The sequence below is a fragment of the Mus caroli genome, unplaced genomic scaffold (genome assembly GCF_978045245.1).
Source record: "Mus caroli unplaced genomic scaffold, Mus_caroli_1 scaffold_10, whole genome shotgun sequence".
Classification (NCBI taxonomy): domain Eukaryota; kingdom Metazoa; phylum Chordata; class Mammalia; order Rodentia; family Muridae; genus Mus; species Mus caroli.
The window spans coordinates 41,778,140-41,804,683 of record NW_028227265.1 but is presented as its reverse complement, the minus strand read 5'-3'; the positions used below and the strand labels follow the sequence as shown (position 1 = coordinate 41,804,683).

Genomic DNA, 26,544 nt, shown 5'->3' with positions numbered 1-26,544 from the left:
CTCAAGAGCCTGGCCAGAGGAATGCCTGATAATTAACTTTCCTGTTGTTTTGCTTAACTGCCCCTCCCATTTTGAAGCCCCATAGAGAGTCTCTCTACATAGTCCAGGCTGCCCTCAGACTCACGATTCTTCCACCTCAGCTCCCAAGTATTGGGAACACAAACATATACCATCACACACAGTCTGTTAAACTTTTATTGTGATTATTATTGAAGAAAGAAAAACCTGCATGGGTGGATGGATGGATAGATAGGTGGAACTGGCTCCGGTATGAGTGGCCCTGCTTAGACTCCAGCATCCCTCTGACAGCCCCCCAGTGTTTCAGAACTCAGTGTGTTCCTAGTACAAGCCATGACACTGGTCTTAGAAGCATGTACTCAGCTTAGAAAGGTCCCAGGAAGAGCAGGGTAGGTCTCAGAGGGCAGACTAAGACAGGGTTAGAGAACCCAACTCCATAGGCCCTGTCTTAGCTCAACTCCTTGTTCATCAAAAAGAGGTACCTTGGCCTCTCTGCTATGATAATCATTCATTTCCTCTCATGCATTAAATGACCTGCTCATTCTGGCAAAGCTAGGAACCATGGGAGCCTGAAAGAATGCATAAGCCAGTGAAGAAATCTCCCTCGAATGAAAAAGAAAAGAAAAGGAGGCAGAGAGGAGCTGGCTGGGCCACTTAAGAGTGTCCATCACTGCGCTGGCCCTCAACATGCACTGAGCATGCAGTGCTAGGAGGCAGCTTATACTGAATGATGATACTTATACTTATGATGAAGCTCTGGCTGGAAGATGTCAGGTGAGCTGTGCTAGACAGGCACCACCTGGTCCTGCAGGGCTTGAAGGCAGGAGGCTGAAGGAAGCCAAAGCCATGGCTATGGGAGGAGACCCCCATTTCTGCCTGGGTGGATGCTTCTGGGGGTCACAGCCATGGCTAATCTAGACCATTGTGAGAATAGTCTATAATCAAAGCAACCTGATCCTCCTCCTAGGGGCAGGTGAGGGAAATGCACTTGCTGGGTTCCAATCATCAGAGGCTTGTTCAGGAAGACAGGCTCCCCATAAACACCCTAAACATATGGCCACACTGGAAGATCACTGGTAGATAAGGGTCCTTCCTGGTAGACAAACGGGCTCCAGAAGATTCTCAAAGGAGGGACTGAGAGAAACTTCTGTCTACACATATAAGGAGCCATACACATATATGCACATTCTCATGATCTCTCTCACTCAAACTCATACCCATGACCCCTGTGTAGTGCTCTCTGCAACACATGACCCATGTGTATCATGTGCCCAATGTTACAGGTTTACTTAAAGGAAGGGATCTTTCTGGATCTACAAGGTTGCACAGATCAATATGATGAGTATTGATATGAGTTAATCTGCAGAGACATGTATGCTACATCTACATGCACTGAATGTCCAATGTACCTAGATTCCTATGGGTACATGTATGACTAGCATGCAAGCAAATGTATGTGCACATGTGCACACACACACAAACACACACACACACACACACACACACACACACACACAGGCTCACCAGCACCAACATTTCCAAGCTTGGCTCCAACATCTACTGGGTCTGCCTGTCTTCACTAACATCCCAGAGGAACCACCATCTCCACCTCCTCTGGAGCCCAGACCAGGAGATAGAGCACATAGGTAGAACTTGACATTCAAAGCACTTCCTCTGTCATGAGGCCCTTCTCTGGGGTCAGTGCAGAAACACCAGAGCTAAGGCCCAGGGCCTGCCTTCCCAGCACAGCCCTGAGCATCCTTAGAACAGAAAGAAATCTCCCTCGAATGAAAAAGAAAAGAAAAGGAGGCAGAGAGGAGCTGGCTGGGCCACTTAAGAGTGTCCATCACTGCGCTGGCCCTCAACATGCACTGAGCATGCAGTGCTAGGAGGCAGCTTATACTGAATCTTCACTACCCTTACAGATTCCACACTGGGGAGACACTGCAGTTCCACAAGGCCATATCACATGGCCCGAGCCCCATAGCCCCACGATGTAAGCAAGGGGCCTGGGACTCCCTGCCAGGCAGGCTCCCTCTGGAGTTACCTATTGAGCTTGTCTTCTGGGCTCCAGGACCCAGATGTCCCTAAACAGTCCTGGTCTAAGTAAGAGGAAGCTGATGTGCCCTGGGCACACGCTTAAATCTCCACGTGGAAATCCACTACGCTTCTGTAGAACAGGCAAAGGGAGTACCCAGGCTGCTCCACCTAGAATGGAGGTTGCCCCGGGACCTGCTGAGGCAGTGAGGCCTCGGGCCTGCCCATGTTGGCTAGAGATGAATTGATGTTGTTATTACTTATGAACGGGGGTGGGGGGAGCTTGAAACCTCAATGCTTCACGCTCCAGCCGACAGCATCCTCGGCCCCACAGGAACCCAGTCCTCTGAGAGCTGGTTGCTATGGATACACTCCCAAGGGTCCCAGCCTTCCAGCCCCCAAGCCCCTGCCACAGCCCCCAGAGTCTGCTCTAACATGAGTGAGTCCTGAGGGAAGCAAGGGGTGGGTGAACAGACAGCTGGGGCCCTGGCCCCAGGCGTGCCCAGACAGGGGGCAAGGTCCCAGGAGTAATGGTTAGAACTAGGCAGTACCTAGGCTTTGTCTAGCTCCTTTCTGCAAAAGGTCCATCTGTGTGGGCCTCTGGGCTGGCAAGAATGGGATTTCTAGCTTGGTGCCTCTCACATGGACCCAAGGACAGGGAAGGAAGGGCCGGGGAAGGGCTAGAACAGGGCTTCAAGAACAGGGCTTCAATTGTGTGTGTGTGTGTGTGTGTGTGTGTGTGTGTGTGTAGCTGTATATTCTTGGCTACTTTCACCTTTCTGAATCTGGAGGCCCTCTACCAAAACAGGGGTCTCACAGTCAGACTCTTGCTTGTCATGGAGACCAACCCTGTTGCTGGGGACCAAGAGAGATCCCTTCATGTAATAGGGGTTTTCCAAGAGAGGTGCTCAACGCAGAGCAGACCGGGGAGGAGGAATCCAGGAGCTCAGGATTTGGTATTGCCAAGAGCAGTCTCCTGGAGTCTGGACAATGGTGGGAGGGGCTGAAACAGGTGGATAATCCAGGCAGGCAAGCACCCAGGAAGGGCAAGAGGAACCCAGCCACACTGCCCTGTAGACGAAGAACAGGACTGCCCTAAATTCCATTCCTGCTAGCTGCATCCCCACGCAGGCTGGAGGGGCTGTAGAGGGGCTGGGGAGATTGTCGGCAAGAGTATGCGAGCAGTAGGAGTTCAAATACTGCCTCTGCCTCTTGGCAGCTAAGGCCTGGGTAGCCAACCTCACCAACCTGTGCTCATGTCCTTTGTGAAGAGGACCAATGGAGGGGGTGCTCAGATGACAAGTGACTAGCACACGCCCACCTCACAGTCAGAGTGGACCATAAGAGGACGTGATGGCATAAGAGCCCCCTCTATGCTCTACGCAACCCCCCCCAAATCTAGAGCCCCACATTCTCCAGAACTAACTGCAGTGTCCTGGCTATCCAAGGTTCAGGGGGGCAGAGCTGAGCAGTAAGACCGTATCCATGCTCTGGATCTCTGAGAGGTGCCCAGCTGTGCCTGTTCAAAAGATAAAGGGGTACCCAAGCCTCCAGAGAGAGGCCTCTGGTACACCAATTTCCAACACTTTTCACACTTCTCTCTCTTTGGGTATGCTTCCCTTAGCAGGTGTCTATAGGCAGGTTCCATGGGCTCACTGACCTTCATTAGGCCCACCCACAACACTCATGGGCAAGAGGACATCCCTCCTTCATTCTCTCCAGCCCTCTCCCTCTCCTCTCAAGCCAGACTCTGGGTTCCTATCCTGAGAGAAAACACCTTCAGCAAACACTCCCATGCTTCAGCAAGTGCCTGTGGCAGGTGCTTTCCACATCCTACTTCCCTATCAATGGCTCCTGCAGCAACCCTCCAGGGAGAGGTACCCTTGAGACCTACGTGATATGTCCTCCATCTGGAAACACAACATAGATGTGGTGGGAATTTCTGGCCCCGGCTGTCTGACACCCAAGGCCGCGCAGGCTGAAACCACCTCAGGTGCTCCCCAACTTAAAACCAAGGCCTTGGTGGGTTCAGCGGTAGCCCACACTTCCTCTGCCTCAATCGCAGCAGTATGTTATGAGCCTGTGGTTCTCCAGGGTGTATAAGTCTCAAAAGGTGGGATCCACTCCTGGTACTCAGGCACCTCCAAATTTAAGGGGTGCTCCAGACAAATTAGACGACTGCATCAAATGATTGGTAATGATCAAATCAAACTACCACACCATACCAAGGGTCTTCCCCATACCATAAGCTATCTTGATGCTACCCATGATGCAGAGGTTGTGGCAAGCATATATAAACCCCAACCAATGCCTGGTTCTGAGTCTCAGGCGTATCTGACATCACTAGCATCTGTGTTGAGAATCCAGAGCCGTGAAGTGAATCACTCAAGGAGATACAATAAGCCAGGTAGTCAGGTCACTCCAGATAAGTAGCAAAGATGCCAGCTCTCACACAAGCCATGTTGATTGGGTATCAGCCACTATGCTGGGCACTTTCCCTGCATGTCACTGGCCCCTCACAACAACTTAAGGAAGTCAGGATGGTCATTATTCCCATAACACAGGTGAGCTCTTGACAAACCAAACCCAGAGAGACAAAACATGTGTCCATGTCACACAGCTGGGAGGAAACGGTGATACAGAGGCTCAAACTGAGGATGGGCAGGGGGACAGAGCAGATGCGCCTAACTCACATGGGCAGTGCTGCCTCTCTGGGTTGCTATAAGACCTACCCCTAGGAAGCACACATGCAAGAGTTTTATCTATATGATACCCACTGGTCCCCAAGAAGGACAGGTCGGGAATGATTGTCAGGCTGCACTTACCCGGGGCACTGGTGACGTCTGGGCACCTTTCCGGGGCCCACTGGTCTCTGGTGTAAGATCACGGTGGTCCACCTGCATGTGGCTCTCCAGGTCCTCAGCACTCTCAAACTTCACGTTACATTCAGGGCAGCGGAGGCCGGCACAGGGCCGGTCAGCAGGTTCGGGTGGGGCCAGGCCACCCACCTGTCCATTGGCACTCCGGGCCATGCAGCCGGCACACAGGCCATAGGGCAGCCCATTGACATCAAGCCTGACCAGGTCCTGCTTGCTACGGAACTCTTTGAGGCACAGGGCGCACTTGTAGAGCTTCTGCAGTCCCTGGCCATTGGGGGAGGAGGCGGCTGAGCTGCCAGCCAGCTTCTGCATGTGAAAGGTGCCATGGATCTTGAGTTCCAGCGTCGAGGTGACAGTCTGCATACAGACCACACAGCGGAAGCCGGTGAGGGAGTTCCGTAAGTCGGGGTGCATCTGGCAGTGCTCAATAAACTCCTCCTCACTCTGCAGGGGCATTTTGCAGATGCGACAGGTGCCCGTGTCCAGACTCTTGCTGTGGGTCACCTTGTGCTCGGTGAGCGTCAGCAGCGAGGGGAAGCGCTCACCACAGATGGGACACATGTAATGCTTGGCAGGGCCCCGGTGCGTCTGCAGGTGTTCCCGGAGCCCGTTCTCCGAGAAGAAAGTCCGAGAGCACACGTTACACTTGTGGCTGCCCTTTATGAACTCTGCCTTCTTGCGTGAGCCATCATCCTCGCCGGGCCGGATGTTGTGATCCCGGAGGCGGTGGTTCTGCAGCAACACCTCCATGGTGTAGGCTGCACCGCAGATGTCACAGCCATACATGGGCTCTGACGTGTCCACGTCATCCTCACTGGCCTCGTGGCTGTTCGGTGCCTCGGGATTCTTGAGCAGCATGCCCTGCAGGTCGGCAGGCTCTGCCTTCTTGGTGGAGGTGGGGGGCACCCCATTGGCCGTGCCATTCTCCGCGGCCGCGTCAAACACACAGTGCTTCTCCCGCAGGTGCTTCTCCAGCAGGATGACGGCGTGGAAGGCCTTGCTGCAGAACCTGCAGTTGTACTTCTTGCTGTGTGTGGTGATGTGGCACTGCAGCTCCACCTCGGTGCTGAAGGTCTCGCCGCAGAAGATGCACTTGTGGGCCTTGGCCGGGTTGCCGAGGTGGCTGTGTTTGACGTGCACCTGCAGGTCAGCCTCCTTGCGGAAGTCCCAGTTGCAGGCTGTGCAGCGGTACATCTTCTTCTCATTGCTGTGCTTTACGGCCAGGTGCACCTGGATGGACACCTTGGAGTCGAAGACCTCCTGACACAGCGTGCAGTGGTATAGCACAAAGGTGTGCATGTCCAGCAGGTGCTTCTGTAGGTCATCCACCGAGGAGAACTGCTTGTCACAGCTCTCGCACACGTAGTGGGTGGATGTGGTCATGTAATGCACCGTCAGATGCTGCAGGAGGGACTCCTGAGAGTCGAAGTCCTCTTTGCACTGGGGGCAGGCCTGCTTCCGAAGCAGCAGCTCCAGGTGCAGCTTCAGGTGAGTCTGGAAGCTCTCGAAGTTGGAGAACTTGAGGTCACACTGATTGCAGGGGTACTCGCCGTTAGAGATGGAGTTGGCGCTCCCCGAGAGGCGCTGTCGTTTCGGGGAAGACACCTCGACATCGGAGGAGACTGGGCTCTGCTCGGCCTTGGACTTCTTGCTGTGTGCCAGCGGGATGTTCTTGTGGTTCTCTTTAATGTGTTTAGTGAGCTTCAGGATGGAGCCAAAGATAGGGGAGTTGGTACAGTAAGGGCAGGAGTAGACCTCCATGAAGGACTGTGTGGGCTGAACAACAGGAGACTCCAGCTTGGTGCTCCCCACACTGCAATGCGCCTGTTGGATGTGCTCTGTGAGCGAGGACTCGGTGAGGAAGCCCATGGAGCACTGGTTGCAGAAGAAAGCATTATTCCCATCAGGGGGGTTAGCATTGGGGCCACAGTGCGAGACTCGAATGTGCTCCTGCAGGCTGTTGATGTCAGCAAACATCTCGGGGCAGTAGTTGCAGTGGAAGGCGGAGATGTTGCCAAATTGCATGACGGGGTAGGCGTGGCTCTTGTGCAGCTTGCGCACATGCTCATTGAGGTTGTAGAGTGTGGGCATGGAGTCGAGGCAGATCTGACACGTGTGACTCTGCTGAGGTTTATCTGCGTGAATGGTCTTCAGATGAATCTCTAGCACAGCCAGGCTGGTAAAGTCCCGCTTAGAACAATAGGGGCAGCTGTAGACAACCTTGGGCCAGCTCTGCCCATCATCCCGCATCTTCTTCTGCCCCCTCAGCGGCTTCAAAGTGGAGTCTGGCGTGGACCCGCGCTCCACAGAGGCGCTGGAGTCAGGTGTAGCACTGCTCATGGAAGCCACACTGCCCAACACAGGGTCAGGGCTGACACTGTGGTTACTGGAGTCGGGCTGCCGGTGGCTGTCCAGGTGGCAGTACACACCCTCCACAGAGGAGAACTGCTCAGGGCACATGGGGCACTTGTGTTTCTGGTTGGCGTGGGCTTGGTGGATGTGGGCAAGCAGTGTGCTCTCGTCAACAAAGACCTCTGGGCAGTGGATGCACTGTAGGTCCGCCTTCTCTGAGAGCTGTGGGTGGAGGGTGAGCACGTGCTTTTCCAGCTCCTCTGTCTGGCTAAAGGTATCCTCACAGTAGTCGCACATGAAGTCGTCCTTCTTGGCTTCCTTCTCCGACTTGGCCAGGTGTTCCTTGTTCTTCTTGTGGGCCTGCATGTGGCTCTGCAGGGAGCTGGTGGAGGAGAAGCCGCGCTTGCACACGCTGCACTTGAACGGCTTGCTGGAGCTGTGGGTCTTCAGGTGGATCTTGAGGTGGTCGCTGCGGGAGAAAGCCGCCTCACACTCGTGACAGTGGTACTTCTTGTCGCCCGTGTGCAGCTTGATGTGCCGGTCTCGGCTCCTCTTGTGTTTGAAGAGGCGGCTGCAGAAGGTGCACTTGAACGGCAGCTTGTCGCTGTGGATCTGTTCATGCCTCTTCAAGTAGCTCAGGCGGATGAAGGACTTGTCGCAGAACTGGCAAGGGTAGGGCAGGCCGGTGCCGCCTTCCTCCTCGCCAAGGCCGAGGTCACAACCATCTCCGATCATCTGCGTAGGTGACGCAACATCCTTGCTGGAGGGAGATGAAGCCACCCAGGAGAGCTGTGGGTCGTCATCACCATCTGCAGGGGAAGGCAGAGGAGAGATTAGAGGCAATTCCCAGGGCCACTGGGAAGCAAGGACAGAGCCAGCTTCTCCACAGCTCTCGGCTGAGGCTGTGCAGCTGGCCAACTGCTGCAGGGGAGGAGTGACGAGGGGGCCGGAAGTAAGTGGACACACAGACCTTCCCATCCACAGAGGACACACGGCAGAGGGGTGGCAGAGCACCCAAGGGAAGTGTCCTTTTTCGCAGTGACACCTGCCTCAACCTGACTGGATGTAGTGCACCCTCGACAGAGGCGCAGCTCTCAGCCACTTCCCTTGGTGGGGGCGGTGGGTGGAGGTGGGGGGCAGCCTGTACAAAGTCACCGGAAATGACCACAGTCCCACAGGCCAAAAGGAATCCAAGTCCCCTAATTCCAACCACATCTGGGAGTCAACTTCCATCAACCCTCAGCCCCTAGCCCCCCATTCCCTAGCCCCCAACCTTAAAGGAAATCCTATTGGTCCTTTGGATACGGGCAAAATTTAGAAAGAACAGAAAATACCCTTTATTGTAACAGCCCCACCATATTCATGGATGGGGTACTGATGAAGTTGGAAACTGCTATTTCTGGTAATAGACAATACACAAGGGGTATAAAATTGCAGGGCTCTAAACATCAGACTCCAGTATGCAAATGAAGCAAGCCGAGGGCGGAAAAGAAGACCTGAGGTACCCAGCCAGCGTCCCCAAGGACTTTCCCTCTTTGTTTCCAACCCTGGCTTCACCCTACTAACCAGGAGCCCAGGTGGCAGCCATAAGAATGGACTGGGCCGCCAGGGCCACCAGGGCCACCAAAAGCCAGAGCCCACGACTAGCAGTCGCTCTCTCCATGTAAGGGACTCTATGCTCTCCAGAGACTAGCGGGACTTCTCTGGCCCTTCTAACCTCTGAGGGAAGCTAAACAAACCTCAGGACTGGCCATTTCTGGGAAAACAAAAGTACACAGGACGCAGCAAGTAAAGCCAGGGAAGTCCGCAAAACACAGCAGGGGCTGGACAGAGGCGGCGAGAGCAGGAAGGCATTCGGAGGCTCAAGTTTCTCATCGAGTGGATTTAAAACTTAATAATGAATGAAACAGACCGCAGGCTGCTGCGGGCAGGGGAGAGACAAACAAAAGCCCAGATTCGGCTGCGCTGACCTTGTCTTGTGACCCTAAGGAAAGAGACTAGGGCTCCTGGCCACACTGCCAGACTCTAGCCAGCCAGCTGAGTCCTCAGGAAAAAAAAAAAAAAAGAACTCACACAAGTTGTTCCCAACCCACAGGAAGAGAAAAGGACAGAGAGCTGTACACCTAGTATATGTTCACACAATCAAACACACACAATCAAACACACACCCACACTCTAGTTCACAGGCAGACTTACCTTTGCTGTGTTACATGTGTGTATGCCATATCAGAGATACACAACAATCACATTATAAATACCGTACACTTATGTCTAAACACATACCTTAGATACACACACACACACACACACACACACCACACACACTACACGTCACAGACCCAGGGTTCCCCTGGAAGGCTCTCTGTAGTTTCACTGTGGTTCCTGCTCACCACAAGATAAAGGATAAGAAGAGCTGGCTAGAGAGTACCTCATAACTAGCACTGGGCAGGCCCCAGTGCCCACCCCCAACCCCTGCGCCTCCAAAGCAAAAAGTGTTACCCCAGCTGGCACAATGGGTCCAGCTCCGCCTGATGGAGAGTGCTCTCCAAAGCTCCTGCTCTGTGTCTTCCGGCAGCCTCCTCAGCTCTAAAGCCCAGCACCCCTAGGAACGCCCTCCTGGAGTGAGGGCACCTTCTCTCCTGGGGGCCTCACATTACAGGCCCTTTGGCCGGGAAGGACGCAGCCGCTACCAGCTTCCTAGATTAGGCGCAGCGGGAGGTGCCTTATCCCTTGCCTATTAATTCCCAGCCTTTGCCAGCTGGGCTCTGAGGGGCACAGACAAAGGGACCCAGGGGAAGAGGTGGATGGAGCTAGGACTTGCTTGGCCTCTGGCCACCAGCCAGGCTCAACTTGCTTTAGGTTATTTTGATATCATAGTTCAGAAACACTCAAGCTACCACAAATATTCAGAAATGCTCAAACGCCCGTGTGTTGGGCTTCCTCATCATCTCAGGGGAGGTGAGAGCCAGGGCAATTCCACTTTACGGAAGGAGAAACTGAGGTGGATCCCAGAAACGGAATCCTGACAAAATATGAACCACCAGTGCCCAGGCCGAGAGCGGGACCCTTCACTTTCCCAGGCTGGCTTCCTTGAATGGCAGGCAACTGGGCAGACACTGCCGCAGGTAAGGAGGAAAGGCCACATGTGCAAAGCTGACACAACACGTTCTCCTTCCAGTCCTCCCTCAAGAGGTAGGCAGGAATCACTCAGGGTATAGATTTCAGGGAGAGGCCAATGCTGAGAAAAGCCCCCTAAATGGCCGACGGGTGGAGAAAATGAACAACCAGGAAGGTAAAACCAGGAAGGCACTATTCCCCTGGGACAAGTCTGAACCATTGTGTTTACTGAAGTCCTTGGTTCCTAAAACCTTCATGCCAACCGATGGCCCCGCCCTTCCAAGCTCCTCCAAGATCATCCAATGGGTGATCTTCGCAGCCTTTGAGACTCAGTATACCTAGAAAAAAAGATCCACTGTGAGAGGCACATGAGGAAATTAATACAAAACCCACTAGAGTTCTGCTGGCATGGATCCACAGATAGGATCCGCTCAGGACTGCCTGGGGTGGAACGTGGATGCAGTGGGCAAGCAAAGTCTACTGAGAAAATGAGCGTGGACTTAGCCCTACCTACAAAACACCACACGGGTCTGTGGGCTACCTACAGAGGTGCTGAACTGTGTACTGAAGTGAATGTTGCAGAGTGCAAATTATACTTCTATAGAGCTGCTAAACAAAAGCAGTATTTTGCCAATAATAATAATTAATTCTAATTAGTAGCACTAGCACTAATTTTAGCAGCTGCATTTATCATTCATGTCCCGCATGCCAGCACTCTACATGTCTGTTATCTCAGTGAATCTTCTAGTCGTCACAACGTCCATATCTGGCAGTCTCCAGGAGCACCCTATGTTTGGGATGGAGATGCGGGGACTCAGAGACCTAAACAACCTGTTTACCACAAAAAGCTGGATGTTCCACATGGTTGGTCCCTGCATCTCCTAATCTTTCAGTATCCCATCCTAGGCTAACACAAGCCTAGGCTAACACCACCTCCACAAAGGGAATCAAGATCTGCCCAGTTGTGCCAAGGTACTGAAAGTTCAATGCGGGGCTGGCTGCTTGGCTTTATTTTCGGCAAACATATTTCAAGACTAAAGGGAGGTGTATTATTCTCCACCAACAAACCAAACAACTGCTGAGACTGTAATCATCTGAATTTAAATGAAAATAAGGCTCCTTAAAGTGAAAAGGTTCAATCAAGGAAAAGGGGCATATTGACATATGAAGTCCCAAACTGGCCACCCTGCTTACAGCCTGTTATTTGAAAATCACTTGGCCCCAGAGCCTCCCCTCCTACCTGCTCCAAGTACATTTTGCACTGGGGGCATTTAGCCAAGGGTACCAGAAGAAAACCAGAGAGATGAGCAGGGGCCAAGGCTCCATTGGATCCACAGGAACATCGGCAGCGGAAGGGGAGACTCCAGCTTCTCACAGTAAGAAACACCCCTCAAACATTGCTAGCACTTTCCATGCACAAGTGTGACCACCCATGAGCAAGCATAACTACCCATAGGCAGCAGGAGCACACATCCTCTGGCAGGAGTGCAGAAAGGGAACGGGGACGAGTGGGAACAGCCGAAGGGTATCTCAAGGTCCCTTTCCATGTGAACATTCCAGGGTTCAGCAACAAACGGGTTCAAGGAAAGGCGCAATTGCCCAGCTATCTAAACATCTACAAGTGAGGGTTTTCTGGGTACCAAGCAAGCATCCTTCTCGGACTTTCTGTGCATTAAAGTAGTCCCCAACAGTCCACTGAGCTATGCGTATTAGTACTTCACTTCCATTTACAGAAGATGAAAATGATGCACAGAAAGACTGCCTTGCCCAGTGCAACCCAGCTGCCAGGCAGGAAAGCCAGAAAACAAACCCACTTAATCCTATTCAATTGGTGGCTTCAGCCACAATGCTGAGATGGGAGATAGAGTGACAAATGCCAGCCCTTCAGCTGTTCCCTCCTTTAGAATAAGCACGGTCAAAGAACTATGACAAAATGAGGAGAAAAATTACTTTTAAAATGGAGATTAAATTCATTTTAAAATGACTAAGCCAGCAAAGGCCGGGAAGGGAATAGTTTCTAGGAGACTTCTGCTGTCTGATGGAAGAAACATACACACACACACACACACACACACACACACACACCATAAAAAAGGAGGAGGGAATTTTGATGAAAATTCAATCAAGTATAAAAAATTAACTGGACTTCTGAATATATCTGCAATATAAGCAAGTGGATCCCAAGCAGGATGTGAGCAAAGCAGATGCAAAAGGCCAAGGCTGCAACAAATGTACCTGACAGTGGCAGGTAGCATGGACCAGCCACCTAGGAAGGCAGGGGGCAAGGTTCATAGCTCCTCCCATCAGAGACCATCAGGGAGCTACTATAGATGTGCTAGGACCTAAAAGATAGGGTAGCCCAGGCCTAGGACCCACAGGAGTAAGCCAAAAGTAAAGATTCTGCCAGAAAAGGAGACCATGACTCTCCATCCATGAGATAAAGAGATAGCCCTGAATGGAACTTTAAGGGGGAAATCCATGCTTCAGAAACAAGAGGAGTATAGCTGAATCCCAGGAAGCTCTGGGTCTCCAGGACATTGCTAGGCTGAGAAGTTCCATCCATGAGATTAAAAAATGAAGTCAATTGGAGATGGACAAAGGAATGTGTGTATGAAGTATGAAGTGGTCTCAGGACACTGCACAATTGGACAAAAAGGTCTTCTTCCCATGTTCCTCTTCTAAGAAAGATACTATCCATCCTCATGGAGCTACGAGGCAGGGTCCCCCAAATCCTGCTGTCAGTGCAAAGACCAAAGGACATGAAAACTCTTGTGCAGTTGCACTGAGGTCCCAGCCAGGTCAGCTCCAACCTCAGCTGATGGGAGGGCCCGCCCTCAGCACACACAAAGCTACCTGGGTGCTCAGGAGAGCACAGCTGTCGGCACTCCTCAAAGCAAACAAGACCTACAGCATGAGCTGGAAGGCACATATAAACTGCTTCCCTCGGAGGCAAATCCCTCAGGACTGAAATAAGTGGCTTTCCAGACATAAAAGGAAGTACCACTGTGTGGGGCATCTGGGCATGTTCCTGCCTTCCTTCCAGGCCATGAGAGCACATGAACCTGGGAGTCACTGGCCCTGATCCTCAGAGGTTGGAGTAGCTGGTGCCTTAACTGACAACACTCCTGTACCGTGGGTGGACTGAGCCAGCTGAGGCCCTTTCCTGGAATTGCTTCCAGCAATCAGCAATGAAAGTTCCCCAAAAGCCCAAAGCTCCCAACACACAACCTTAGGTGTTTCGTGACTTTCCTGGGTATTTTAGTCAGGGTTTCTATTCCTGCACAAACATGGGGAGGAGAGGGTTTATTCAGCTTACACTTCCACCTTGTTGTTCATCACCAAAGGAAGTCATGACTGGAACTCAAGCAGTCAGGAAGCAGAAGCTGATGCAGAGGCCATGAGGGATGTTCCTTACTGTCTTGCTTCCCCTGGCTTGTTCAGCTTGCTTTCTTATAAAACCCAAGACTACCATCCCAGGGATGTCACCACCCACAATGGATCCTCCCATCCTTGATCACTAATTGAGAAAATACCTTATGGTTGGATCTCATTTCCTCACCTAAAGCTCCTATCTCTATGATAACTCCAGCTTGTGTCAAGTTGACACACAAAACCAGCCAATACACTGGGTAAACTCAAAAAACATTTGTCAAGACCAAAGAAAAATGTCATCAAGTCCAAGTTGGCTTATAAATGACTGCATTGGGCTGCTTTCTGGAGCACACATGACAATGACATCTGTTGATTGTCTCTAAGATTATGTACAGTTATCACAGGAAGGAACAGAGATCAAAGTCTCCAGGAAGGGTCTTGTGATATCCCACTCCAAGAAGAAATGTTAACAGCTCCTTTTCCATGGACCTAATATCATCTATCTTGCTCTATTTCTACACCACGACTCAAGTCAAGGTCTCCAGTGCGTGTCATTACAGTCATTTTTGCTCCACTTCATGGTGGCCATGGTTATGTTAAATCTGAAGGAGACAGCTATGACATCTCAGGCAGATGGAACCCTCCAAGTCACAGCCGGATCCTGGGCAATGTTGGTGGTGGGTGAAGAACACTAGACTAGGGGCTGCTGTCAAACACCCATGAAGGCAGCAAAGTAAGCTGCCTACAGAAACCGAATGGAACCAAACTGGGACATGGTGTTAGGCAAAAGCAAATGCCCCCCAAAATATTGATATCTGAACCCCTAGAACGTACGGCTGTGAGACTTTCACAGCACATGTAACCTGGGGTGCTGACTAGCTGACCTTAACATACAGAGATGATTCAGGATTATCTGGGCGGGGCCTCTGGAGTCACTGGGTCTTTGACTGTGGAAAGGGGATGCAAAAGTATAGCCAGAAGCTGTATGAGCCGACCCATTATTGCTGGGGTTGAAGACACACGAGTGATGAATGTGGTGGTGACTCTATGAACGGCAACAGTTCTCTGCCATCACCTTGACCTTCGCCCTTCCTGTCTGTCAGACTCCTGACCACCAGAACCATGGGTGACTTGGTATTGTTTTAAGTTACAGTGTACATGAGGATTTGTTACAGTGGCAATACAGGACAGAAACAGTACAGCCCCGGTGGGGGGGGGGGCCCGAAACAGTGGGGGGAGGGGGCAGCCATGGCGTGCCCCCAGAACAAACACATGACGGTAGGAAAGTCACTCAGGAGCTGGACAATGGTCATGAAAGTGAAAAAAAAAAAGTCTTTATATAGGGGCAGATAGCTGTATGCAGGTTAACTGAAATACGGATATTGATGACCCCTGGTGCAGACTTGGGAAGAAGAAAGTAGTATTTTCCTGAAAACTAAAATCACCTTTGACCAAAAGCCTAACACAGTGTGAGCCAGGGGCTGGGATACTAGAGGTTCTCATAGATAAGGCTCGGTGCTCTCAGAAACTGAAGGAGAAGGATGTCGGCTACACAGAGACAGGAGAGTGTCCCATCTCTTTCTGGGAGGAAGAGCCTCCAATGGGAAAACATGGGATTTATCTAGATTTCCGAGCAGAATGTGGGAGGTGTTTCCTGGTTTCTTCTCGCAGCTTACAGTAAGAAAGGAAAGAGAGAGACCAAAGGCAGAACTGTTCAAAAGGAACCAGGAAGCATCCTTGGGAAATTCTCTTGTTGTAAAAGGACCATATGGCCTTTGTTTTAGGAAAGCAATCCTCCAGCGGAATGGCCAAGGGTGTGGCTGTGCATTCTGCTAGCATCTCAAGACAATCAAGAGGTCAGTGTTGACTCACATGGGACACTTTTAAGAGATGACGGGTGTGATTCTCTGGCTACACTGTACAAAACAGTGTCTGGGAGATCTAGGAGCACTGTCCTCGAGCCATCACAACAGAACCTGAAGGTAGAGACAGAATTCTCTAGAAATTGCTTCGGAAGGAGCCTCTTGTCTAAAAGAACAATTCCCCATGAAGTACACAAGGAGAGCCACAAGGGCCTTGAAATTTTTATACCATCAGAAACACCGCCAGGTTAGCCCAACAGGGAAGGAGAGTACAGGATGAAAGGTGTCCACCACACACCCAGGGTCCTACAAGTGGGAACCAAGAGAGCAGAACTGCTCAGCTGAAAACATATGCTACCTTTCGTAGATGGAAAGAATGACTCAGAGGGTGGAAGCTCAAGTCCGAAGGGCAGAGCTATGAGCTATCAAGTATGAGATCACTACTGGACCAGGCTCAGACCTGGCACCTTAGACTCATACGCAAGGATTCCCTCTCTTGCTGTTTTCTTAGCTCTCTTAAAAGACAGACCCAGATAAACATGTCTCTAAAAGCCTCGACAGCTCTTACCATACAATCAGTTGTTAAAAGTCTGCTCTGATTACAGGACAGTCCAACAGTAGGTACCTCCGCTCTGTGTTCCCTCCCAGTCAGGGTGTATTTTCCATTCAGGACATTTTGTTGAGCCTGCTCTATATTCTAGGTTTCTTGGGGGCAGAAGATACCTAGCACCCTTAGGTTTCTATAGTGATATCTACCCAATCTCTATTTATCTGCTATTATCTGTTGACATTCTAAAACAATTTTTGGCTAAGTTTTTTAAAAAAAAAAAATATTCCAAAAGGAAGAGAAAGAAGAGAAAAGGAAAAGAAAAGATGCCTTCCATGTCAGGGGTTATGATTTCATTTCCCTAAACTTATAAATTGGGGTATCGGGCTGGTGAGATGGCTCAATGGGTAAGAGCACCCGACTGCTCTTCCGAAGGTCCAGAGTTCAAATCCCAGCAACCACATGGTGGCTCACAACCATCCGTAACGAGATCTGGCGCCCTCTTCTGGAGTGTCTGAAGACGGCTACAGTGTACTTACATATAAATTGGGGTATCGAAAGTACAGAAGCCCTGCTCCCAGAATGCCCACACCAGGAAAGAGATGCGCACAGCTAAGAGGTCATCTGAGCAACCTACAAGGCTACCATGGCCAACTTGATCCCCTTAAAATCATGAGTTAGAATTATTTTTTCAGCAAAGAAAGCTGCAACTACAACTTGCCCATCCCTTCCCCAGGGAGTTCAGAGTCTTTCTGGATATGGTGTCATCATTGTCCCCAATGAGGCTGCTGCAAGGAAAGACAGGGACCATTCTGGGGCCTCAGGATGAGAGTCTCTTGGGGTGGAGATGGGCACGCAGAGGTCAGCAGCCTTTGAAATCTGGGGAAAGCACTCTCATCATCAGAGGATGGGAGTCTCACCTCTGCTTCACCACACAGGTACACCTGAGCACACAGCCCTGAGACCCTTCAGTCCCTCAACAGAATGATGGCCACTGCCAGGCACTCCCTTTTCCTGCCATCTCTGGGGTTACCAGAACATCAGAAAACACCAAATAGCTGCCATCAAGGACAGTTTAAAAGAAAGAGAACTTGAATAAGGTTCATTCCAAAAGAGCCAGGCTTAAAGAAACAAAACACATTTAATCCCAGCACTTGAGAGGCAGAGGCAGAGGCAGAGGCAGAGAGATCTCTGTGAGCTCAAGGTCGCTCTGGTCTGTATTGGAAATTTGGGATAGCCAAGACTACACCTTGAGACCTATCTCAAAAGAATAAAGAAACAAAGACAACTGTAGGGAGATAGCAGAGCTCTAGACTAACACAGACTTGCCCTGGACTGAGAAGTGCCATGGCTCATGATCTGTGTGACCCCCGGGCAAGCTATTGCACCTCTCTGATGCTCTATAGGATGGAATAATAAAACCACTGCCTTACAGAGTGGCTCACATATTTGTGTTTCAAAGATTGGCAAATGCTCAGTGGTTAGAGCATTTGCTGCTCTTGCAAAGGACCTGGGCTTGTTTTCTAATACCCACATGGTGGTGGCTCATAACCATCTGTAACTCCAGTTCTAGGGGGGGGTTCCTATATCCTCTTCTGGCCTACTTGGATACCTTACACGCATGTAGTGTTCATGCAGACATATAGGCAAGACAATCATGGAAAATAAAAGAAAGAAAGAAAAGGAGGCCGGGGTAGCTTAGGCAGCCACTGCCAATCTGAAACCCCGGCATGGAGTGACTGCAACATCATCTATTGGTGCTGTATTTGCGTCTGTAGGTATTCTGTAATGAGCTCAATGGCTGCCAAGCTTCTCGTCATCCCAGGAGAAAACCCGTTTCCCATCTAGCAACTGTCCCTCTTCATATTCATAGGTGGTCATGGATGACGGGCACAAGAGAGGTACCCTAAAGCCAATGTGGCTTTTGGCCAGCTGAAGCAATAGAAATGCCATTCTGAGCAGGAAGGCCACAGGTCACCATAGTCCCTCTCACCAGGTGTTCTGCGGGTCAAGAAGTTATTGGACATTTTGGGAGGATCAATGCATTTACAAATCATCACTTCTGAATGATTTTCAAAAGTCCACCTTCACTCCTGGCCATCCCTGGAGGGGGGCTGGAAAACCCTAGAGGCACAGCCATGGTCCCCTTCTGAGCAAGGACACTTGCTTCCTGGCATGCCTATACCCAGGAAGTTCCCCACTTTGGTTCCTGTGGCCAAGACCCAGAAAGCATTTGCATTTCCATGATGACCAGCAACTGGACTGACCCCACGCTGGATCCACATCCCATTCATGCCACCTTATTCAAGTTCATTACCCTGACATAATTCTACAGATAAAACTCAGTTTTCTCCTCCGTACAATGGGGCATTAACAGCCTTAATTACAGTTATTCTACAGATGAATTGAGTGTTTGTGAAATGTTTCCCATGATCAGTGCTCTGTAAGGGGTGCAAGAACCATTGCTGATGGCTCCCAATTCACCATAAGATGACCATGTAGCAGAGAGGAAGCTTTGGCAGTTTCAGTGGCCGAGAGACAGTGAGGGAGGTTGTTTCCCTGAGTCACGATGGCTAGCTAGCCAAGAGGAACTGAATTAAGGACCACAAAGACCTACAGGTGCTGGTTTTCAAGGCAAAAGAAATGACGTCTGTGGAGGTGAGAGATAGCTCTGGTGTTGCAATCCCAGGGTATCATCTGAAAGGGACTTTTGAGACCACCCAGCCCAACACACTCATGACTGATGGCAAAGGCAAGGCCCCAGCAGCCCTGCAATTGCTTGTCCACCGTCCACCCTGTATGGCAAACCAGGAGCTACCATTCCCAAGACCCCCAGATTCATAGAGCAAAGCAGAAGGCAGCGGTATCTGTCCCTTGAAACGTCCGACCTGGCAGAACGCACTGGCTGCTCCGGTCCTTAGACAACTTTACTTAGCACTGATATTGTAAGCACAGTCTCATTCCCATTGTATTGCAGAAATTAAATAGACAAGGAAAAAAGCAACAACACTTGTCACCTCACTTCAGAGGTGGCCTTGGTCAAACTTGTTAAGGAGGAGACTCTCAATCCATCCTGCCAGCAAGGGAGGTGGCTCCCCCAGAGACTGTACACTCAGAGTCCAAGGCTCCTTGCAAACCCTCAGTGCTCTGCTTGCTTGCACAAGGAGCCAGCACCCTGTTAAGTCATCTCCATGAGCTTCAAGAAGCTGTGCACAGGGCACCCTGCTGACTAGAGAAAAAAAACATCGTGCTTTCAGCTTGAATCACTGTTTTTCTTCGCTCCCTTCGGAGATCGGCAGAGCCCACATTCGGCCACGTTCATGGACCTGGGACTGTAGACAGCTGCGCTCTAATTACATGTAAAGTGTACCAAAACATCCCTTTTATCACAGACTGGAAATCTGTTAGCATCTGTCTCTCCTTTGTTTCTTCCACAAGATACAAGCTTGTTTCTACATTTTTCTCACCTGTAGAGGTGATTAAAATTCATTATAAATGAAAGGAGTGAACAGAGAAACAAGTTCCTCTGTGTACCGTTCTAAACTCAAATTAGAAACAGCTGTTTGCTAATTCATGCAGCGATGTTTTGTCGTGCTCTGTGAATCAATAATAACTCACCCTATTGCTGCAGAAAAATTTTGGATAATCCATATATTTAACACGGCATTGGGTTCTCCAGACACAGAAGCTCTCAGCAAAGCAGGCAGGCAGGAGGGGACTTAAACTGACACTCTGGAGACAGCTCCCATACCCCCATCCCAAATAATCTCAAATGCAGAGCCACCTGGAGTCTCTCCCTAGAAGGAACCTCCAAAATGGTCTCACTTCCTCATGTCTCTGGAGTCACAGAAAGAAAGAAAGAAAGAAAGAAAGAAAGAAAGAAAGAAAGAAAGAAAGAAAGAAAGAAAGAAAGAAAGAAAGAAAGAAAGAAAGAAAGAAAGAGAGAGAGAAAGAGAAAAAAGAAAGAAAGAAAGAAAGAAAGAAAGAAAGAAAGAAAGAAAGAGGGAGAGAAAGAAGGAAAGAAAGGAAGGAAGGAGAGAAGGAGGGAGGGAGAGAAAGAGAGGGGGGAGGGAAGAAAGAAGACAAGGAGGAAGGAAGAAAGGAAAGAAAGAAGGAAGGAAAATCAACTCTGATTAAACATCAACCACAAACTTTCTCCAGTCACTGGAGAGAAGAGTAAAAGTAAAAGTCTAATTGGTACCCAGAACAATTTAAAGCAGTTAAGTATAGGTGAAGCTTTCCGTGAGAAAACAATCCTCCAGTTGAGATTAGACATGTTTGCACAACATTCTACCCGTGCTTAAGTCTGAGCAACCGAAGTCAGAATCACTGCCCAGAAGCCCACAGAAGCTGTGAGAGGCACGTGGGTATGCCCTGCACCAGCTCCTGGGACAAGTATACAGCAGGCAGAGCTGTGCCCCTGAGGTGATGGAGGGAGCAGATGTTCTTTCTCCTCTTTAGAGAAGGGGGTGGCTATGTCTCTGGAGGCCTCTGCTGCTCTGTCTTGGCTAACACAAGCTGTCCTTCGAGACACTGCCTCCAGGAAGCCCTCTCCAATGGCATCTGCCATCTATTGGTATCTCTCCTTAGCCTCAGTAAACTGCTTGTCTGTATAAGGCTGCTGTGTCCCTTGCACACTTTTGGGTTTGGAGCATGGTTACACTGACTCCTTTCTGACCAGCATAGTGCTGTGCTCTTCACAGATACGCTTTTACATATGTGAATCTTCACTGGGCAATGACCACTTTCCCTAAGGACCCAGTTTACAGCTTAGAAATGTGGGACTCGGAAACGGCCACGACCTGAGTTCGCTGGCACTTGACAGAAATGACCTCCACGTAGAAAACCTTAGCTGAGAGACTGCTTCAGTTGTACAGCTTCTGTGTCTGGGTGATGCTGCCCACTAAGGATGCCCTCTACTGGCCATACAACCCAACCTGCTGCTCAGGGCCCAGCCCTGCCACCGCCCCAGCATCCCAAAGATTCCCTATGTGAATCTATCAGGCTGCAGTTCCTCGTTTCCCAATCACTTGGATCTTTAGAGGATAGAGCAGTCCAGTGTCCCTGCGCTCTGCAGAGCCCAGATCGTGCTGAGTTTCAACCGAAAAGCTGGACAGAGCTTTCCCTAGGGAAGTCCATGTTACCAGACAGTGCTAGCCACAGACAGGATCATGCAAGCACAGAAAGGCATTTTGAGAGGCAGGATCTTCTTAGATTGGGATATGAAGACCTGGTAGATTTGTCATAGACTTTCTCTAAAACATGGAGAAGATGTGATGGCCTGTGATGACAGGAGAGGCTGTCAAGATGCTCTTTGTGACACTGATACAGACTTAGCGATGGTCCTTCAGCCCCCCTTGCAATCTTGGGGAAAGGCCAAAAGCAAAATTACTCCATCTGACTTCCTCTCATGGAAGAAGACTGGACCCAGACTGAGCATTCTAGAAGACTCCAGGCTGCTATGATAGGATCATGAGAGCTCTTTGATTTTGCTTTTATTTACTTTGTTTCGAGGCAAGGTCTCACTGTGTAGCTCTGGCTGTCTTGGAACTCACTATGTTGACTAGGCTAGCCTCAAATTCATAAATCCACCTGCCTCTTCCTCCTGAGACCTAAAGGCAGGTGGGCACCACTATGCCTGGATGTTTTTTCATTTATTTTCAAGTTTCCCCATCAGTTTAGAGCCAACGGTGCTGGGTCCCACTTGCAGAATGAAGTCAGCGAATGTGTCAAAGTGTGAAAAGTGGGTAGCCCTGAAGGGAAATACCACTTGAATCATAGCATTGATACCAGGGTAACAAAGGCTGCCAATCTCCCAGAAGAGGTGAGAATATGCCCAGAGAGAATGAGGAAGATGGACGGCCACAGGAGAAAGATAACGAGAGTAAAGCTGGTGAACACACATTGCTCCAAGGTAGCAAGCTGTCCGTCGATCTACCACAGGAGGAGGCTCGGAGGATGCAGAAGGCTTGACACCTTGAACATTAAGCGTTGACACCCCAAAGTACAGCTCACAGTACTGGGGAGTTATCACGACATCAGAACCAACTGGCCACGAGTGGGCTCCAAATGCCTCCAGTTCTGACCAACACACATGCTGAGAAGGAATCACCAGGCGGGGGGCAGACCCCACTTCCAGGAGCTCTAACTACAGGGGTCTGGCGTCAGGTAGTACAAGGATCTTGTTGGCCAAGGGGCTGTGTGCAAATCTCTGCATAGCAGAAGCATGCACAGTGAGGGCCTCTAATACACCCAGGAAGGGGACACACAATCCCTCAGTGAGCTCCCTCCTGGAGCCAGCATTTCCTCCAGTCTTAGACTGAACCACCGTGACCCCAGCCTGTAGACAGAATGACCCAAAAGACACATCTTAGACTGCAGAAAGATGTGTTCTCTCAGAAGGAATGTGGCAGCGGCACAGTTCCAGACCAGCACTTTCACCCTAAGTCCACCTTTCCAGCAGAAGTTATCAACTGAAGCCACAAATATCAGATTGGGGTGCAAGGTGACCCCTAGGTCTCTCCATTATCACCCAAGGCAAGCCTCCAACTCTCAGAAACACAACCTCTAGAAGCAACGGCATTCTATTTACTTGGATTGGTTTGGGGTTTTGTTTTCTCTCTACACAGAATCTCACAATATAACCATGACTGACCTGGAACTCTATATGTAGACAAAGCTGCCCTTGAAATCAAAGAGAGCCACCTGCCTCAGACTCCTGAGTGCTAGGATTAAAGATGTGCCACTATGCTCAGCTAGAACTTGAATGTCTGATCCCCCTGCCTCTACCTCTCAATTGCTAGGACTACAGACCCCTGTAAATCAGAGCGTGTGACTCCCAGCCTGCACCTATATAGAATGAAACACCTTCTCTGGGAGCAGCTCCTACTCACGAGAGCAGTCAGGTCCCCAGGCCCATTTTACCCTATAATGCCTGCAGCTGGGGGTTTCTAGACTCTGTGGAGCCAATAGGCTCCACAACTGTTGTCATAGCACAACTGTTCCTCAGCCCAGGTGAACCCCAGCCCTACCCTGCCCCTCAGCCAATGACATACATTGAGGAAGCCTGGGTCCTGGGCCCTAAAAGAGAACAGAAGTGATACCAGCACAGGTCAGCTCCTTCAGGGAGTACACACATAAAGAGGTGCCCATCAAGGGCCTGGGTCCTCTGAAGGGAGGGAAAACTATGCTACCAGCCTGCCACCCCCACAGGACTCCATCCTAGCAGACCTCCACTACAGACCACTGAAGAGCTCTCTGAGCTTACAGGAGGTTCCAGAGGGAGGTCACAGGCATAGTGAGGGGACTACACAGGCTCAGGTCCGTGCAGCGCTACACTCCTAGAGGAAGCCAGGCAGTGGCCATTGTCAACACTACACTGTCCTCCTCAGGTCAGGCCATCCTCTGAACGCAGCATATTACACTCCTGCCTGTGCCTCTCCCACAGCTAGTCCAGCATTCTCAGAGCACCACAGGTATGGGGAAACACTGATCACAGGCTCCTGGCGCTCCTACAAAACATAGCCGGCTTATGTCACTTTCTCACCAGAGATGTAGACAGATGTGATCGGCAGAGAGCATCTCTCAGAAGCTCTCTATGGACAGTGTGGACCCACTTCCCAGGAGCACATTGAAGACAAAGTCCAGTGGATCACCATCATAGGCAGTGACCGCTTCAACCGGAGCTGCTGCGACACTGGACCGGAGAATCAGGGTATGATGTCCCAACCCCAAACCCCGTGCAGCTCTATCCCATCTCAAAAGTCAGGGGAGTTAATACCTCCAACAAGATCTTTAACTGGAAGGCCCCAAGGAGCCAGAAGTCACCCAGAGGGATATTCATAGGCATGCTACCTAGAATGAAGGTTCAGCAAAATGGAACCTGGTGATTTCCAACTGCCCCCCAAACAGGCTTACTTCTCCGCCTGCCTCTGGGTCACACAATCTGCAGCGCATCCTTGCCTCAGGCTCCAGGTTCAAAAGTATTGCCTGAGGTGTCATGGTGTGTGTTGGGGGCCAGGGAGTGGAAAGCCATCACTTCTTGCGGTGTCTGCTCCCACTTAGGTTTGGATGTTGAAATCACGCTAAGGGGTCATCTACGGGATTTGTGTCCTAGTACTACAGATCAGCTTAGTCCTTTAAATTGCCACAGTAGTGACAGTATTACCTACCTAAGGCCAGTCCTAAATCATGGCATGGATAAAATTGATGTGGTGTTCTCATAATGCCAATTAAAATAAATGCCTTGTGGCAAAAAAAAAAAAAAAAGGAAAAGAAAAGAAAAGAAAAGAAAAATGAAAAAAGAAAGAAAAAGAAAAAACAAAACAAAACTGTGTTGCCCAAAATTGGGGCATACATTATTACTAAATGGCCTGGGGCAAACCCTGGAAGGACTTCTGACCCAGCCCTGGGACTGTTCCCTTCCCCTCTCCAAGCCACAAGTGTCACACAGCCAGTGGTATGCCTGGATTGTCACCAGAATCTCAGCAAATCACTCCTGTCAGAAGCAGGAAAGAGAGAGGAGGTGGGCTAGGCTCTGCATGGAAGGGGCAGGGAAGAAGAGAGACGGGGGAGCCTGGGGTTCTGGGATGTGCTGGTGCCAGCCCACGGCTGCTCTGCAGGCTCCGTTCAGCTTTTGTGCTCAGCAGAGAAACGTTCCATTTCCTCTACATTTTCATGTTGCAGCCTCCAGAAAATCTGCCACCATGTGCTTCACTGCTGAGCTGTAGAGCTTCTGAGACGGAGGGATTGAAGGCTGCCCCGCCCTGCCCATCTCGGCACCACTGCTGAGCGTGCCCTGTGCGTCAAACATTTGAATGTTTAGCCTTATGTGTTCTGCTAGCTCAAAAGCACTGAGACTGTATCCCTCCTTTCACTAGACACACTTTACAGATGAGAAAACTGAGGCTGAAAGTAGGCTGCACATACTGGAAAAATGAGGCTCCTGAGGTTGGGACCTTCCTCAGTCCAGAGGCCAGTAAGGTGTGGAGGATCCAGCTGCCTGCCCACATGAAATTGTGATGTCACTGGATCTGCATGGCTGTCACTCACCACCCAGACACTATCGGGTAGCCACAGTGCCTGCTGCTGAGTGCAGCACCACCACACCTTTGCATGGAGCCTCCTGTCAGCAACGGTGCAGGCTAGAGCTGTATGAACCTCAGCAACACTGCAACCACAGTGCTTCTCCTAGACCAGATCTCCCAATGGGCTATGAGGAGTCTCACAGGTACTCTGCATTTAGAGCTACCTTCAGACAGCCTTGATCAGCCAGGATTTCCTGACTCTTGGGGCCTCACAGGCAAACACTCTGGTGGTTTTATGGTTAGATGGATGGATGGATGCATGGATGCATGGATGGATGGATGGATGGATGGATGGATGGATGGATGGATGGATGGATGGATAAGGCACTATAGTCTGTGGCTTCATCCAAAAAAGGCATTTCATATTAGTGGTATGAATGAATACTTGTATGCAAGAATGAGAAAATGAACAAATGATGGATAAATAATATTTACCACAGAGAAGAAGCAAGGAGTGAGTAGCCAAGACGGACCCCAAAAGGTAGAGGCTGAGGGGTTTTAACCTTGACTACTCAGACTGCCTGGGCCCAAGGGGTCTGCCAAGTGTGGAGCTCCCACATTTACGGCAGAATGCAATTAGAGCTGTCTTCTGTGTGACCTGCATTTGCCTTCTTTTATTTAAAAAGGGCAGGGGTGAGGGGGGTAATAAGGGAGTGGCGATGGAGGAGCGAGGGGCCATGGAGAAGGAACAAGTCCACTGCTGGCCAAAACCTCAACCCCTAGAGAGATATCATTAAAACAAAGGAGACACCAGGCAGGGAGGGGGCCCCTGTTTGCTCAGACCAGAGCAGAGCACAACAGCCTTAATAAGATAATAAGCTGAGATTCCCTCCTCTTAAAGAGACAGACATGGTAGTGAGATTCAGGGGGTGGCGGGGTGGGGGAACGACGACACATTTTTCTGGTAAAGCCACTGAAATGGTTGTCTCTATGTAGCTCACACACTGGAGGTTACGGTATGTGAGGGTGAATGTGTACACACCACAGACATGTTTCATGTGGCCCCCAGAAAAATCTTGACTTACTAACTTGTATCTCCAAACAAGTGAGCCCTCTACAGGAGCATGATAAAGCAAACTCTGGCACATGTGTCTTCCTGGGAAAGAGCTGGACTTCCATCTCCGTATGGACAGCCACTAGATTGAGGACTTCCTGTTCATCTTGGAGGTTCTCTTTGTTCATTCATCCCTTCACATTGCCAGTCACTCTCCAAATATCTACAGAGTGCCAACCTTGTGCTACACTCTGTCCCTGGGTAGAAGGCTCCTATGGGG

General features: G+C 50.3%; 1 protein-coding gene across 3 annotated transcripts in view; it reads right to left on the bottom strand.

The window, feature by feature from the left end:
• Znf423 (zinc finger protein 423) overlaps positions 1-26,544 on the bottom strand; it is a 299,483-nt gene that overhangs the window by 112,867 nt on the left and 160,072 nt on the right. For 2 of the 3 annotated variants that reach the window (XM_085843729.1, XM_029480964.2), the window contains exon 4: positions 4,881-8,095. In XM_085843729.1, the coding sequence (XP_085699855.1) occupies positions 4,881-8,095 (3,215 nt within the window). Of the gene's footprint in view, positions 1-4,880; positions 8,096-9,785; positions 9,872-26,544 lie in introns of those variants that run through there. The other variant, XM_085843730.1, reaches the window with a different exon arrangement.